The sequence below is a fragment of the Carcharhinus amblyrhynchos genome, chromosome 24 (genome assembly GCF_965287045.1).
Source record: "Carcharhinus amblyrhynchos chromosome 24, sCarAmb.v2.hapA, whole genome shotgun sequence".
In the NCBI taxonomy this organism is placed as follows: domain Eukaryota; kingdom Metazoa; phylum Chordata; class Chondrichthyes; order Carcharhiniformes; family Carcharhinidae; genus Carcharhinus; species Carcharhinus amblyrhynchos.
In genome coordinates this window covers 25,552,028-25,569,004 of record NC_137347.1, presented here as the reverse complement: position 1 = coordinate 25,569,004, position 16,977 = coordinate 25,552,028, and the positions used below count along the sequence as shown (strand labels likewise).

The following is a 16,977-nucleotide window of genomic DNA, read 5'->3' as shown; positions in this document are numbered from 1 at the left end:
GATTCCCCATGTAATTTAAGAGTGCAACTTCATGGGATGAAACATTGTAATCCCTTCAATACAAAAGGAAACCATTCGGCCCATCGAGCCTGCATCAACAATTCCACTCAAGCCATATCCCTGCTACACCATGTATTTACCCTGCTAATCCCTCTGACATTAAGGGCCAATTTAGCATGGCTAATAAACCTAACCTGCACATCTTTGGAGCACCCGATGCGTTCCACTGGTTGGAGTTTGTCATTGTGTGAGGAATTCCAGCAGTGTCCGGAGCGATCCGGTGGCAGACACTCCTATCAGACTGATGGTATATCCGCTGTATCCTGCTCCTGCTGTAGTTCCCCTTGGCATCATTCAAATTGCAAGTTCCTGACCACCCTTGCTATTAAATGCATTGGATCGACTTCCTTTCTCCTCAGGCCACCCACTATTTATAATTTGAAGACAATCCCAGAACAGGGTTCTTAATTGGCTGCCATCTAGAAGATTGGATCAAAAAGCCAGCTGCTACTGTGAAAGAATTTGAAAGCAAAAATGGCCTTGACAATTATTCTGCCCATTAAATCTGGCTCCATTGATGCTGTAAGAAGTCTCACAACACTAGATTAACGTCTAACAGGTTTATCTGGTAGCAAAAGCCACTAGCTTTTGGAGCACTTGCTGCCCCTTTGTCAGGTGACTCACCTGTTGGACTTTAACCTGGGTGTTGTGAGACTTCTTACTGTGTTTACCCCAGTCCAATGCCAGCATCTCCACATCATGACTTCCATTGATGCTGCCAGTCCTGCTAAGTATCTGCTCACACTGTGATGCAAAATATCCATTGAAGCATCAAATTCAAAAGTTTTGTTTTGCACTGAATAATTTCAGTTTAAGAAAAGATTGGCAAATTTTTAACCTTGTTAAGTTGCACTCTTAAATGACGTGGGGAATCTGTAATCTAACATGTGTCCTGAGTTTGAACCTACTTTTGTCTTTGGATTTGCCAAGTTTCACTTCTGAAACGAGACTCATTTATTCTGCTTGAAGGTGTGGTGAAGTTTCAATGCTTGTAATTCTTAACAAAATAAACAAAACTTTATTTGCAATGATTGGGTGAAAAGTTGTGAGGATAAGATCAAAGGAGAAGGGACCGATGACTATCTGATATTCCCAACTGTCCCAAGAAATGCAATACAACTGTAAACTCAAAACATGATCCTAAGCTAGGTTAGGAGAATTTAGGTGAGGCGACCAAAAACTTGGTCAAAAAGGTAGGTTTAAAGTTTAGTTATTAGTGTCACTTGTAGGCTTAACATTTATACTGCAACAATGTCACTGTGAATATCGGCACACTCTGGTGCTGGTTCAGATACATAGAGGGAGAATTTAGCATGGCCAATGTACCAATCAGGTAGGTTTCAGGAATGTCTTAAAGAGAAAATGAGGCAGAGAGATTTAGAATCCCTTTGGTGCACAAGGAGACCATTTGGCCTATCAAGCCTGCACCAACAACTCTACCCAAGCCATATTCCCGCAACACCACATATTTACTCTGCTACTCCCTCTGACACTAAGGGATAATTTAGCATGGCCAATAAACCTAGCCTACACATCTTTGGAGTGTGGGACAGAACTGGAGCACCTGGAAGAAACCCACACAGATACAGGAAGAACATGCAGACTCCACACAGTGACCCAAGCCAGGTATCGAACCTGAGTCCCTGGCGCTGTGAGGCAGCAGTGCTAAACCCTGTGCCACCCAAGGAGAGAGTTCCAGAGCTTAAGATTTTGATAACTGAAATCACAGCCACCAATGATTGTCCTAGGTATTTAGTGCAGGTGAATCATATTTGCTCATGATTGTAGTGACTATTTGATATTTCCAAGTCTCCCAGGAAATGCAATACAACTATAAACTCAAAATATGATCCTAAGCTATGTAAGGAGATTTTTAGGTGAGATGACCAAAAACTTGGTCAAAAAGATAGGTTTAAAGTTTAGTTATTAGTGAATGTGCCTCCTCTTTCAAGCCTGTTACGTGCAGCACAGTGGTTAGCACTGCTGCCTCACAGCGCTAGGACACAGGTTCAATTCTCGGCTTGGAGACTGTCTGTGTGGAGTCTGCACATCCTCTCCATGTCTGCGTGGGTTTCCTCCCACAGTAGGGAGGTCTTGCTGCAACTGTACAGGGCACTGGTGAGGCCGCTGCTGGAGTACTGTGTGCAGTTTTGGTCGCCGCACTTGCGCAAGGATATTTTGGCCTTGGAGGGAGTGCAGAGGAGGTTCACTAGGCTGATACCGGAGTTGAGGGGGTTGAGCTATGAGGAGAGGCTGAATAGACTGGGCTTGTACTTGTTAGAGTTTAGAAGGATGAGGGGGGATCTTATTGAAACGTATAAGATGATGAAAGGGATGGATAGGGTAGAGGTGGAGAGGTTCTTCCCACTCAGAAAAGACTGCAGGACTAGAGGGCACAGCCTCAAGATAAGGGGGGGGAGGGGCAGTTTAGAACAGAGTTGAGGAGGAATTTCTTCACTCAAAGGGTGGTGAATCTCTGGAATTCTCTGCCCGTTGAAGTGGTGGAGGCTACCTCGCTAAATATATTTAAGACACGGGTAGATAGGTTTTCTGGTAGGCAAGGGGATTAAGGGTTATGGGGAGAAAGCGGAAAAGTGGAACTGAGCCACTTCAGATCAGCCATGATCTTATTGAATGGCGGGGCAGGCTCGAAGGGGCTAGACGGCCTACTCCTGCTCCTATTTCTTATGTTCTTATGAAAGGTGCGCTGGGTAGACACTTCGGCCATGCTAAATTCTCCCTCAATGTACCCGACTGGGACAGGAGTGTGGCAACTAGGGAATTTTCACAGTAACTTCATTGCGGTGTTAATGTAAGCCTACGTGTGACACTAATAAAATAAACTTGAAGCACATTGGAGCTCGTAATACACCCTCACTCAGGCACCGGCACTGGGAGGTGCGCAGGCGCAGCGGAGGGGCATCGATGATCGCAGCTCGATTGTGTTCCCTGAGTGAGCTGAGCTGAAGTGCGCAGGCGCGGCTGGGTGGCATCGATGATTGCAGCTCGATTGTGTTGCCTGCGCTTGCGCATTGTAGCGGGTGGCTGATGCAAGTGGCAGCGGCGGTGAGGCTGGAGGATCAGCGGATGAGAGCGGCACAGGGTGAGGGGGAGAACCGGGCAGTGCCGGGTGGGGGTTGGAAAGGAACATTCAGGGTACGTGATACCTTTGAGGGTGGAGGAAATGGGTAGGGGACACGTTGGGGGAGGAGATGGACAGGGGACACGCTGGGGGAGGAGATGGGCAGGGGACACGTTGGGGGAGGAGATGGGCAGGGGACACGTTGGGGGGGAGATGTTAAATTGATCCTAGTGTCAGGGGATTAACAGGCTAAATATGCGGGGTTACCGCAATAGGAATTGATGGGATTGTGGTCAGGGCAGACTTGATGTGCTGAATGGCCTCCTTTTGCACTGCAGTGATTCTGTGATTCTATGCATTGACAAAGAGAAACTATTCCTGTTGGCAGAAGGTCGTAAATTTGAAGTGATAGATTTCAAGGGAGTGGCAAAATAATCAGTGGCGACATGAGGAAAACCTTTTTGTGGTAGTGGTTACAATCTGGAAGGTATATTCAAAAGAGCAGTGGACATAGATTCAGTCATGACTTTGAGAAGGGAATAGGGAATGCACTTGAAGGGAAAATATATGCAGAATGACAGGGAAAGGGTAGGTGAGTGTGACAAGTTAAATTGCTCTTGCCTTGAATGGACTGCCTTTTGTGCTGTAACCATTTTGAGAAACTGACTGTATTGTCTCCTTGTTCTTCCTTCCAAAATGTATGACTCCACACTTTTCTACACTAAATTTCATGTTTGCCCATTACAACAAGCATAAAAGTTCAAGTTTAATGGCATCTGAAATATTCAAAATTATGCCCTGAGTGTCCAAGTCATTAGAATCATAGAATCCCTACAATGCAGAAGGAGGCCATTCAGCCTAACGAGCCTGCACCGACCATAATCCCACCCAGGCCCTATCCTTGTAATCCCACAGTTCTGTGGATAAAGTACCACCTATTCAGTTTGCTACAAATAAGAGGTTTTGAAATTGTTCTGGGACTGTACCTTTAATGAAGGGTAAAATGGAGGAGTAAAGCTGGATTCCTATGACCTGTTCTGAATTCCACTGCTAGCAATTCTTTGTGACTTTGTTGGAGGTGGTGGCCTCAAGTTATTGTATAGGAAGTGTGTGTAAGATCTTCACACACTGATCCCTCTGACACTAGGGTCAGTTTAACATGGCCGGCCAGCCAACCTAACCCACAAATCTTTGATGTGTGGGAGGAAACTGGAGCACCCAGAGGAAACCCACACAGGCACGGGAAGAATGTGCAGACTCCACACAGACAGTGACCGAAGACCTGGGTCCCTGGTGCTGTGAGGCAGCAATGCTAATCACTGTTCAACCGTGCAGCCCTAATGCATATCAGAATAGTGGTGTTTGGACAACTCAACTGTATACACTCTCTGGTGCATAGTGATATACAGCCACTCACCACTTCCCATGCAATTGCTGTCCCTTTTATCTTTTGGACTTTAGTTTTCCAAACAAACCTGCTATAATTACCATAGAGATCAATCTCTTTTAAAAAGAGATATTTGAATTCATCGACTGAAAAGATTTCAGTGAAGATTTTGATTGTAACAAACTAAAAGCAGCTTTGACTAAACACTAGTTCAGTTGGCAACTCTGCACTATACTTCACCGTTATAGTTTACTCTGTCCCTTAATGCAACATTTCATTCTCATAAGAAATAGGAGCAGGAGTAGGCCATCTAGCCCCTCGAGCCTGCCCCGCCATTCAATAAGATCATGGCTGATCTGTCGTGGCTCAGTTCCACATTCCCGCCCTCTCCCCATAACCCTTAATCCCCTTGCCTATCAAAAACCTATCAACTCGCGTCTTAAAAATATTTAGCGAGGTAGCCTCCACCACTTCAACGGGCAGAGAATTCCAGAGATTCACCACCCTTTGAGTGAAGAAGTTCCTCCTCAACTCCGTTCTAAACCGCCCTCCCTTTATCCTGAGGCTGTGCACTCTAGTCCTACTGTCCTTTCTGAGCGGGAAGAGCCTCTCCACCTCTATCCTATCCATCCCATTCAACATCTTATACGTCTCAATGAGATCTCCCCTCATTCTTCTAAACTCTAATGAGTACAAGCCTAGTTTATTCAGCCTCTCCTCATAGTTCAACCCCCTCAACTCTGGAATCAGCCTAGTAAACCTCCTCTGCACTCCCTCCAAGGCCAAAATATCCTTGCGTAAGTGTGGCGACCAAAACTGCACACAGTACTCCAGCTACGGCCTCACCAGTGCCCTATACAGCTGCAGCAAGACCTCCCTACTTTTATATTCAATCCCCCTCGCTATGAAGGCCAGCATCCCATTCGCCTTCCTGACCACCTGCTGCACCTGCAGGCTGGGTTTTTGTGACTCATGCACAAGGATCCCGAGGTCCCTCTGCACCGTCGCATGCTGCAGTTTTTCGCCACGTAAGTAATAGTCCTTCCTATCATTATTCCTACCAAAGTGGACAACCTCACATTTGCCAACATTAAATTCCATTTGCCAGTTCCTGGCCCATTCGCCCAGCCTATCTAGATCCTTCTGCAGACTCTCCACACCCTCCGCACAATTTGCCGTTCCACCGATCTCGGTGTCATCAGCAAATTTCGACACCATACACTCGGTTCCCTCCTCCAGATCATCTATATAAATGGTGAATAGCTGAGGCCCCAGCACCGACCCCTGGGGCACTCCACTAGTCACCAACCGCCAATCCGAATAGCACCCATTGACCCCCACTCTCTGCCTCCTATTTGACAGCCAATCCTCTATCCACGCTAACACCCTACCCCCAACTCCATGCCCCCTGACCTTCTGTAATTACCTCTTGTGAGGCACCTTGTCAAACGCCTTCTGAAAATCAAGAAACACTACATCCACCGCTCTCCTCTATCCACCGCCCTAGACACATCCTCATAGAACTCCAATAAATTCGTCAGACACGACTTCCCCTTAACAAAACTGTGCTGCGTCTGCTCTACCAAACAATTCTCCTCAAGATGCCTCCAGCAACTGATCGAAAGCGGCCCTTAGTCCCTTTTTTCATATAACTATATAACTTCTAATCTCTGGAGATCCCACCCTTTAGATACAACTGGGCAAATATTCCAGTTTTTTTTTAGCTATAGCTGAGTAAATATTCCAACTTTGTTTAAGCTCCCTCAATCTTTTGTTTCTTCAATCCAAACACGTCAGTAAAACTGCTTGGTCATTGTTTACAAGTATGAGGATCTTACACACACTTCCTATACAATAACTTGAGCCTACCACCTCCAGCATAGTCACAAAGAATTGCTATCAGTGGAATTCAGAGCAGGTCATATGAATCCACCTTTAGTCCTCCATTTTACCCTTCATTAAAGGTAGTCCCAAAACAATTTCAAAACCTCATATTTGTAGCAAACTGAATAGGTGGTACTTTATCACAGAATTGTTACAGCACAAAAGGGAGCCATTCAGCCTATTGTGTCAGCGCCAGCTTGCCAAATGAATGATGCATCTTGTGCCATTCCCCCCACACTCTTCCTGTATCCCTATTCAGATAATAATCCAATCCCTCTAGAATGCCTTGATTGAAGTATCTGCCACCACACTTTCCAGCAGTGCATTCCAGATCTTTGCCAGTTAACTTGAATGTGTGCCCTTTCGTTCTCGATCCTTCCACCAGTGGAAACAGTTTTGCCTGTCTCCTCTGTGCAGGCCTCTCATAATTGTGAATATCTCTATCAAATCTCCTTTCAACCTTCCCCTCGCAATGAAGACCTCCTCCAGTCTATCTGTATAACTAAAGTTCTTCAGTCCTGGAACCTTTTACCAAGCATCTTCTTGAAAGTCCACAGGCATAATATGAGTTGCAGTACCCACAGCCGCACTCTCTGTTACATTATCAAAATTTCAATCAAATTAGTCAAACAAGATTTATCCTTGTTGAGACCTTTAAAAATCAGTCAACTAAACCTGAAGAAGATTCACGTGTTACACTGGCAACATCTGTAAGCAATGGTAAACTTTCAACAGTGCTTTGAGCTGAAGTTATTCTTTCCAGAAGCTAATGATGTTATTTTTCTTCCAGTTCTTCTCTGGTAATCAGTAGAAACATTCAGCATCATGGGCGACAATAAGAATTTTGAGGAAAAGATCAGTCTTATCACCAGGAACTTGCAGGTAAGGTCTTATGAATACCAAACTCATTTAAGATCAGGAGATCTTTATTCACAAAGTGATTAATGTATGGAATAGGTTGCTACAGGGATCTGGTAACAGCAAAACCACTGGCCTCTTTTAATCATTTCAGTGGTGGAGTGTAGAGAATGTAAATTTGAATGGCCTTCTGCAGTGTAATGAAACTGTGGCGATTGTCCCTTTAAGGATCCATCTGCAGAGAAAGGTTCACATGATCCAGGGAGCAGGGCTGGGGAGCACCCTGGTGAGCTTGGGTTTCTGTTCCAGAATCAGCTGGGTGGCACTGTAGCACAGTGGTTAGCACTGCTGCTTCACAGCTTCAGGGACCTGGGTTCGATTCCCAGCTTGGGTCACTGTCTTTGTGGAGTTTGCTCATTCTCCTTGTGTCTGCATGGGTTTTCTCTGGGTCTCCGGTTTCCTCCCACAGTCCAAAGATGTATGGATTAGGTTGATTGGCCATGCTAAAATAGCCCCTTAGCGAGATGAGATGTGCAGGTTAGTGGGTAAAATATGTAGGGATGTGGGGGTAGAGCCTGGGTGGGATTTGGTCGGTGTGGACTCAATGGGCCAAATGGCCTCTTTCTGTACTGTAGGGCTTCTATGATTTCATTTCTATGATCTATGATCTATGACTGCTCAGAAGCTGACTAGCAGCCATGAGGCTGCAGGCCTCTGTGTTATAGTTACCTGTCTATAAACGTTGCAGTTGTTATTTACCTAACTGGTGAACAGGAATTATCACAGAAACAACAACAAAAAGTGCTGCAAAAACTCAGCAGGTTTGGCAGCATCTGTGGAGAGAGAAAATAGCGTTAACGTTTCAAGTCTGTATGACTCTTATTCAGAGCAGAGTCCACCATAATGAACTTGTGAATACGTAAACTGTTGTGAATTCTCACATTTGCAGCTAATAAACAAATGTAGACAAGTAAATGTAAAAAAAGACTGAAAAGTGTTTGGCAGATAGCCTTTGCACTAGTGATCTGCCAAGGGCAGTTCCCTTGGTCTTCCCCTTTTCTCTTCAGTTGCTTGTAAGAGCCTCCATTTTCAATTTCAATTTGAGAAACAAGTGGGGAAAGCATACATGAGGTGGTTTCTCATTGCTTTCCACGTGCATACTTAAAAGAAGTACAAGTCCTCTTCCTGAAGACTTCTTGTCTGTCAGCAGCCATTGTCCCTTGAGATTCTAGCTTTTTAACCATCAGCACCAAAAATCACTGGTTCCATTCTTGTACATGATTTGTAACCTTGAATACAGAATACTTAACCAAACCTGGGGCAGTTTGCAAAAGGGCAGGGATAACCATCCTCTGATATCTCAAATGTCTTTGCTATCCTACCTCAGAAAAAAGCAATTTTATAAAAAATGTTTTTTATGCCATTCCTATATAGATGTGAAGAAAATAAATTTTCCTTACATATTTGCAGGAAGTCTTGGGTGAGGATAAGTTGCGTTTGGTTCTGAAGGAACGGGACTTGAGTGTTTACTGGGGGACAGCTACCACTGGGAAACCTCACGTAGCATACTTTGTGCCAATGTCCAAGATTGCTGACTTCTTAAAAGCTGGATGCGAGGTGAGAATAGTTTTTGTACATTTGATGCCATAGCAGCCAGATGCATTCAAAGCCAACTGTAACAAGATAAGATCCCTCACTAATTTAATACTCTTGTTACTTTAAGTATTCATACAACAATGAAACAAAAAGCACAGATTTTTCATAAACCTAGTGAACGATCTAGTGCCTCTTATTTTACAAGATCTGGTTAAATTTTTGTTTCATCTGTGCCACAGAATTGGACAAAATACCAGCAGATTCTTTTTAATTTGATTTATTATTGTCACATGTATTAGTATACAATGAAAAGTATTGTTTCTTGCATGCTATATGGACAAAGCATACATTCATAGAGTACATAGGGGAGAAGGAAAGAATAGTGTGCAGGATATAGTGTTATAATCATAGCTAAGGTGTTGATCAACTTAATATAAGGTAGGTCTGTTCAAACATCTGATAGCCGCAGGGAAGAAGTTGTTCTTGAGTCAGTTGGTACATGATCTTGGACTTTTGAATCTTTTTCCTGACGAAAGAAGGTGGAGAAGAGTATGTCCGGGGTGCATGGGGTCCTTGATTATGCTGGCTGCTTTTCTGAAACAGTGGGAAATGTAAATGGAGTCAGTGGTTTGCCTGATGGACTGGACTATGTTCACGACTCTGGTTTCTTGCGGTCTTGGTCAGAGTACGAACCATACTATGCCATGATACATCCAGAAAGGATGCTTTCTGTGAAAATTGATGAGAGCCTCAGTGGACATGCTGAATTTCCTTTGCCTCTGGAGAAAGTAGGATGTTGGTGGGCTTTCTTACCTATAGCATCGGCGTGGAGATCATTTAAGGAGATCACTAAAAGGAAATGTAGTAAAGAGCTTCAGTGCAGTGCTTGTGTAAATGTGCAGGTCGAACTGCAGAACCCATGAACCTTTTGATCTTGATTTGATTTATTGTTGTCACATGTATTAGTATGCAGTAAAAAGTGTTGTTTCTTGCGCTCTATACAGACAAAGCATACCATTCATAGAGAAGGAAATGAGAGAGTGCAGAATGTAGTGTTACAGTCATAAAACATAGAATTAGAAGGTATGCTGGGCCACAGCTTGCAGGAAGTTGCCTCGCTTCAGCACCATCTTAGAGGACGAACCCCCTTCAGCCAGAATGTTGTGGAAAACCTACAGTGGAGGTAGAGCTGTGATTTTCAGTAATTCTTCTAAATTGGGAATATTATATGTTATGATGTTGCACAACGAGTTTCCATTTTTATAATTGGATGAGTTACAAACATACAAATTGAAAGGAGGTGTTAGACCATGCCTTGCCACTCTGTAAGATCTATTGTGGTCTCAAATCCACATTTTGCCTACCTCCAATAACCTTAGATTCTCAAGTGACCTTAAAAATATTCAATGACCCTGCCTCCACCACTCTCTAGGGAAGAGATTTTCAAAGAGTCACGTCCATCTAAGGTTTAAAAAATCCTCTATGCCGCTAATTTTAGTGTGTGCCATGAGGGAAAACATCCTTTCAGCATCCACCCTGTCCCATCCCCTCAGGATGTTCACTGTTTCAACAAGATCACCTTTCAGTTTTTTAAACTCCAATGGATACTGTATAATCCTACCAGGGATGCAGAGGTTCTCGTACAAGGAACCAGTCAAATGAACCTTCTCTAATGCATTTATATTGTGTATTAAATAAGGAGACCAAATCAGTACATTGTATTCCAGATGTGGCCTCACCAACACCCTGTACAACTATAGCAAAGGTGTTAAGCTAATTGGCCTGTCATTTCCTGTTTTCTGTCTCCTTCCTTTCACATTCGCTATTTTCAAATCTGATGGGACCTTTCTAAATGTAACGATTTTGGAAAATTGTCCAAGATGCCAAAATTGGCAGAATGCAGATTTCTCAGAACTATGGGAAGTTACAGATATTAGGAAGGGAGGACAAGACCATGCAGTGATTTGAACATAAGGATGAAAATTTTAAATTGAAACTGTCGGAGAATAAGGAGCTCTTGTGTGTTTTTTGTGTGCATGATGATGAGTGAATGGGATGTGCTGCATGTTAAATTATGAGTATGAGTGTTGGGTGAGCTTAAATTTATGGAGTGCAGATGATGGAAGGCCATTTGGGAGCATTGAAATAATCCAGTCTGGAGATGGCGAACAAAAATATGCATGAGCATTTCTCAGAAAGTTTGTTGAGGCAGATGTTATGACAGTATTAAGGAACTAGGAAGTCCTGGCTGATGGAGAGGATGTGGGATCAGAAGCTAAGCTCGAGGTCAGATAGAACACTGAGGTTGCTAATAATATATACCTTGCTGCAAAATCGGCCAATAAAGGGGAGAGAATTGATGGTTACAGAACAGAGTTTGTGGTAGGAACCGTTACTTTCCAGTGTGCAAAATGGAGGAAATTTCTGCTTATACAGTACTGGATGCAGGACAAGCTTCTTGACGACGTGGAGGCAGAGAATAAGTCAAGAGATATCACCATTTGACTTTGTATATTTATGTTGCATCACTGTTTCTGTGCAATTATTTTATAAGGAACCCACATCATTAATTCCAAGACATAATGGAAGTTGTTATGTAATTATTAATTGAAATAATTGATATTTTTGAAATCTTCATTTGTTTCCCCCCTCCACTCCAGGTAACTATTTTGTTTGCTGATTTGCATGCTTATTTGGACAACATGAAAGCTCCCTGGGAACTGCTTGAACTGAGGACACAGTACTATGAACACATCATAAAAGCAATGCTGGAAAGTATAGGTGTGCCAATAGAAAAACTTAGATTTGTGAAAGGAACTGATTTTCAATTAAGCAGGTGAGAACCAAGTATTTAGCCTGTATTAATATCACTTGAGGGAATGTAGGGCATAAATTCTTTTGCTGTCTTTTAATGGGTTAAGTATCTTTTTATTTCTTTTGATTTGTATGCTTTCAGGGAATACACTTTGGATGTCTACAAGTTATCCTCTGTGGTGACTCAGCATGATGCCAAAAAGGCTGGTGCTGAAGTAGTTAAACAAGTAGACCATCCACTCCTCAGTGGGCTGTTATATCCTGGATTACAGGTAGGAATGGGAAAGAACAGAAACAAAGCAATTTAAGGGAAATTATTTTCTGTGTAAACTATCCATCATCAATATAGTGATGGGGCCTCGAGCTTTACTTAATAATGTTTCTAACCTTCATTTGTGCTATCAATTTCAAATGATCTATAATGTGTTCACAACTATACTGCTTTTGTTTTAATCCTGATGATAGACTAAAAGGTGAAGCTGATTTTGAAAAAATCCTGGAGGACTAAACTATATTTTTAAAATGATTTCTACTCTTAGGCCTTAGACGAAGAATATTTAAAAGTTGATGCACAGTTCGGTGGTGTTGATCAGAGGAAAATATTTACGTTTGCAGAGAAGGTAAGTTTTTATCTTCTACAATCAACAATTATGCAAACAGATTAGGAAGCTCAAAGCAATTATTGAATATCTGGGATAGAGTTGCGTACCAGAATTTAGCTATAATTTTTAAATATCTTTAATATCCATAACAAAATTGATGGATCTTTAATATCTGTAACAAAATTTATACCTGGGGCTTAGCACCATTTCAAGTTAAATTTAGGCTGTAGCAGATCTTAAACCAACCTCAGGGAGGTTTTTTGGACACTGCACTGAGTTACTTAATGAAATAGGAAACATTTTGAAGAAGTATATGCATTATAAATAAAGGAATTTCTCATTTAGTAACTTTAATTTTTTTAAAATTCATTAAGTCCCTCTCAACAAACACAGCATTCCCTTTTATAAATGACATGATGTCTTCCTGGGTCACTTTCAGCATATTTTTCCCCCCCATCCAAAATATTTATGCCTTTTTAGAATGATTTAATAATCTTTTAATATACCTTTGTGTTATATTCATTTTGGTAATATGACAATTCCAGTGTGTAGCTGTCAAACAAAATATAATTTGTTAGCAAAACTGATTCAGATGCCACTGCATTGTGGAAGAAAAGAGTAATAGTAAAGTAGGAATTTGAAGTGATTGTAAATTAATTTGGTCTGCTGCGGAACCAATTTGTTGACATGATAGGGCATTGTATTGAGATGTTATAGTATCATTTTCTATACTTTTAGTAAACTTTAATGCAGCTTTAGATTAAAAGAGATTTTACTTGTAGATCAGCTGAATTTGTCATTTTGCACTGTTTGTCAGACATAGTTAAGGCAGAATGGCAGTTACCGTCCATCACATTACTATTCAAAATTAATCCACTGGTGAAGCACTTTAAGAAACAGTTATAAACAAAAGTAATAATACAACGTTAGCACAATGCCTTTGAGGTCTGGATTTAAAAAAAGGCCTCTAACAGTTCTTGTTTGTCCTCCAACTATTCAATTACTGATGTAGCGGTTCTTTGTAGTTTTAAATTTTTTAAATCTTACACCACTGTGTAAATAAATGTAATGTTAATGATTTGTATGTTTATTCAGTACCTTCCAGCTCTTGGGTATGCCAAACGTATTCACTTAATGAACCCTATGGTCCCAGGTCTGACTGGAGGGAAAATGAGCTCCTCTGAAGAGGTATTACTTACTGGCGACTTCATTCATATTGTTATTAACTGTTTAACATATACTGGCATGGTCTAGAAAGTGAATATCTCGATGGTGAAAGCTAAGGTATATTTGTTCATCAGCATGCAAATATATTTATAAGGACAGAACATAGTTTGGCAGTGAGGAATATAAGTAAAATATGTGCTTCAAATTTGGTGGAGGGATTGAGAGAAGTGATGGTGAAGTAGAGTTGAGTGTTGTCAGGATAATAGTTTATTTATTAGTGTCACAAGTAGGCTTATATTAACACTACAATAATGAAAGTTCCCTAGATGCCACACTCAGCCAATTGTTCAGGTACACTGAGAGGGAATTTAGATGGCCAATGCACCTAACCTGCACATCTTTCAGACTGTGGGAGGAAATGGGCAGACTTTGCACAGTGACCCAAGCTGGGAATTGAACCCAGGTCCCTGGTGCTGTGAGGCAGCAGTGCTAACCATTATGCCACCATGATGCATGGGGAAAACAAATTCTGTGCTTTTGGATGATGTCGCCAAGGGACAAGATATGGATGAGAAATAGGTGGGGGGGAGGTGCCAAGGGAATAGATCTATGGGGGACATCAGAGGTAACAGTGAGAGTGGGGAGGGAAATCATTGCAAGTAATACTCTGCTAATGATAGATAAAAATGAAACCAGATAATTGCAGTCCCCACCCTGCTGGACAACAGCGGATGATCAAATTTGCCAAAGACAGCAGACAGGTTGAGGAGGATGAGGAGAGAAAGTTTATCATGGTCACATAGATGTCAATCTATGTACAATTTTGTCTTTTTAAAAGCATTTAGACAGTTACATGGGTATGATGGGTATAGAGGGATATGGGCCAATTGCAGGCAGTTGGGATTAGCATGGGGGTTTTTTAAAAAAGTGTGGCATGGACGATTTGGGCCGAAGGGCCTGTCTCCATGCTGTAAACCTCTATTCCTCTATTTATGACTTATCAGAGCTATTTCAGTGTTATGGTACCAGTGGAAACCTGATTGGAGGGTTATAAGCATGGAGTTCTGGGAATGATGGGAACAGATTTTGGGAGACATCAGTATGTTCAGGGACGAGACGATGGTATTGTGGTAATGACACGGACTAGTAATGCAGAGGCCGAGGCTAATGCTCTTTGGACACGGGTTCAAATCCCCCCATGTGAGCTGGTGGAATCTAACTTCGATTAATCTGGAATTTTAAGAAGCTAGTCTCAGGAATAGTGACCATGAAACCATTGTCAATTGTTGTGCAAACCCACCCGGTTCACTAATGTCCTTTAGGGAAGGAGATCTGCAGGCATTACCTGTTCTGGCCTGCATGGGACTCTAGACCCACAGACTTTTGACTATTAACTACCCTCATGTGGTTTGGTTAGTCACCCGTTATATCAAACTGTTACAAAATCAAAAATGAATTAAACCAGTGAACCATCTGGCATCGGCCTAGGCACTAGTAAAGACAATGACATACCAAGCCCACCCAAGTCCTTCTTACTAACGTCTGGAGGTTTGTGCCAAAATTAGAAGAGCTGTCTCACAGAATAGTGAAGCAACTGATGACATTGTCATACTTACGATGTCCCAGACACCACTGTCACAATTTCTGGTTATGTCTTGTCCCACCAGCAGTACATACCTACCAGAGTGGCGGCAGCATTGTGGAATATAGTTGGGAGGAATTAAGTTTGGATCCCATACAATCTCATGGCATCAGGTGAAATATTGTCAAGGAAATCTGTTGATTACATCCCATTGCCAATTCCAGCCCCCATCCCCAACCACCACAATCACTAATTAATCAGTATTTTCCCCATGTTGAACACGAATTTAAAGAAGCATTAAAAGTGGCATAGGAATAGAATGTGTTCTAGGTGGGGGGGATTTCAATGTCCATCATCAAGAGTGGTTTTGTAATACAATTATTGACTGAACTGACTGTGTTCTGAACTGTTAGCCTAGGTCTGTGGCAACTGGTGGAGAAAATAACAAGATCTCGCTGCCGCAGATACTTTTGTCCATGCTGGTATTTGTGACAGTGCCCACCGCACAGTCCTTGTAGAGACAATGACCCGCCTTCACATTGAAGATACCCATTATCATGTTGTGTGGCACTTATCATTATGCTAGCTTAGATTGATCTTGAACAGATCAAGCAGTTCAAAACTGGGCATTCATGAGGTGCTTTTGGCCCCTCAAAACAGCAGAATTGTACTCAGCCATAATCTGCAACCTCATGGCCTGGTATTTCCTGCACTATAGCATTACCATCAAACCAGGAGATCAAATCAGATTCAACGAAGCAAGTGGGTAAGGCACAGCATCTAGCATATCTAAAAATGAGTTATCAGCCTGGTGAAGTTACAACACAGGACTACTTGCATGCCAGAGAGTGGAAGCACCATGTGACAGGCAAAGCTAGGTGTTGAACAATGGAACATGAGGGTAAGAACATTGAATATAAATGTTCATACATATGTGCAGGTTATTTATTTTTAGGTAATCTCTTTTGGATAGTCATGTCAATTATTGCTTTTAGGAGTCCAAAATTGACTTGCTGGACAAAAAGGAAGATGTGAAAAAGAAGCTAAAACGGGCATTCTGTGAACCTGGCAACGTGGAGAACAATGGGGTTTTATCTTTTGTGAAACATGTCTTGTTTCCACTACATGGAGGTGAGAATACTGAGCATGGGATTTTACATAGTTGCAGAATTGTTTAGAAAAAAAAACTCTTTCAATTTCCATTATATCTTTTGAAACACCGTTCAAACCATGAACACCCATGAAACTGATTTTTAAAAATTTGAAATGGTATTATAATGAGGTGGCATAGTGGCACAGTAGTTAGCACTGCTAACTCACAGCATCAGGGACCTGGGTTTGATTCCCAGTTTGGGCCACTGTCTTTGTGGAGCCTGCACAATCTCCCCGTGTCAGCGTGGATTTCCTTCAGGTGCTCCGGTTTCTTCCCACAGTCCAAAAGGCGTGCTGGTTAGGTGTGTTGGCCATGCTAAATTCTCCCTCAGTGTACCCAAACAGGCGCCAGAGTGTGGGGACTAGGGGATTTTCACAGTAACTTAATTGCAGTGTTAATGTAAGTCTATTTGTGACACTAATGAAGAAACTTAAACATAATATCCATAGAGATCGATAACCATAGAAACTCAATCTGCCAACTATTAGCTGAAAGAATAGTATGACAAATTTTCATATATTAAAACTTTTACTGCCACAAATAACTGAAAAATACTGTCAGGGCAGCACTGTGGCACAGTGGTTAGCACTGCTGCCTCACAGCTCCAGGGACCTGGGTTCGATTCCGGCTTGGGTCAACTGTCCGTGTGGAGTTAGCACATTCTCCCCGTGTCTGTGTGAGTTTTCTCCAGGTGCTCCGGTTTCTTCCCACAGTCCACAGATGTGCAGGTTAGGTAGATTGGCCATGCTAAATTGCCCATAGTGTCCCAGGATGTGTAGGTTAGAAGGATTA

At 42.2% G+C, this 16,977-nt stretch overlaps 1 protein-coding gene across 1 annotated transcript in view; it reads left to right on the top strand.

The window, feature by feature from the left end:
* Positions 1-3,064: 3,064 nt before the first annotated feature.
* The window catches only part of yars1 (tyrosyl-tRNA synthetase 1), a 31,027-nt gene continuing 17,114 nt past the window's right edge, over positions 3,065-16,977 (top strand). Inside the window, exons 1-8 of the mRNA XM_080211388.1 lie at positions 3,065-3,163; positions 7,204-7,295; positions 8,742-8,888; positions 11,528-11,703; positions 11,824-11,953; positions 12,221-12,301; positions 13,379-13,471; positions 16,028-16,163. Of these exons, the coding sequence (XP_080067514.1) occupies positions 7,239-7,295; positions 8,742-8,888; positions 11,528-11,703; positions 11,824-11,953; positions 12,221-12,301; positions 13,379-13,471; positions 16,028-16,163 (820 nt within the window). The 5' untranslated portion in view covers positions 3,065-3,163; positions 7,204-7,238. The remainder of the gene's footprint in view (positions 3,164-7,203; positions 7,296-8,741; positions 8,889-11,527; positions 11,704-11,823; positions 11,954-12,220; positions 12,302-13,378; positions 13,472-16,027; positions 16,164-16,977) is intronic.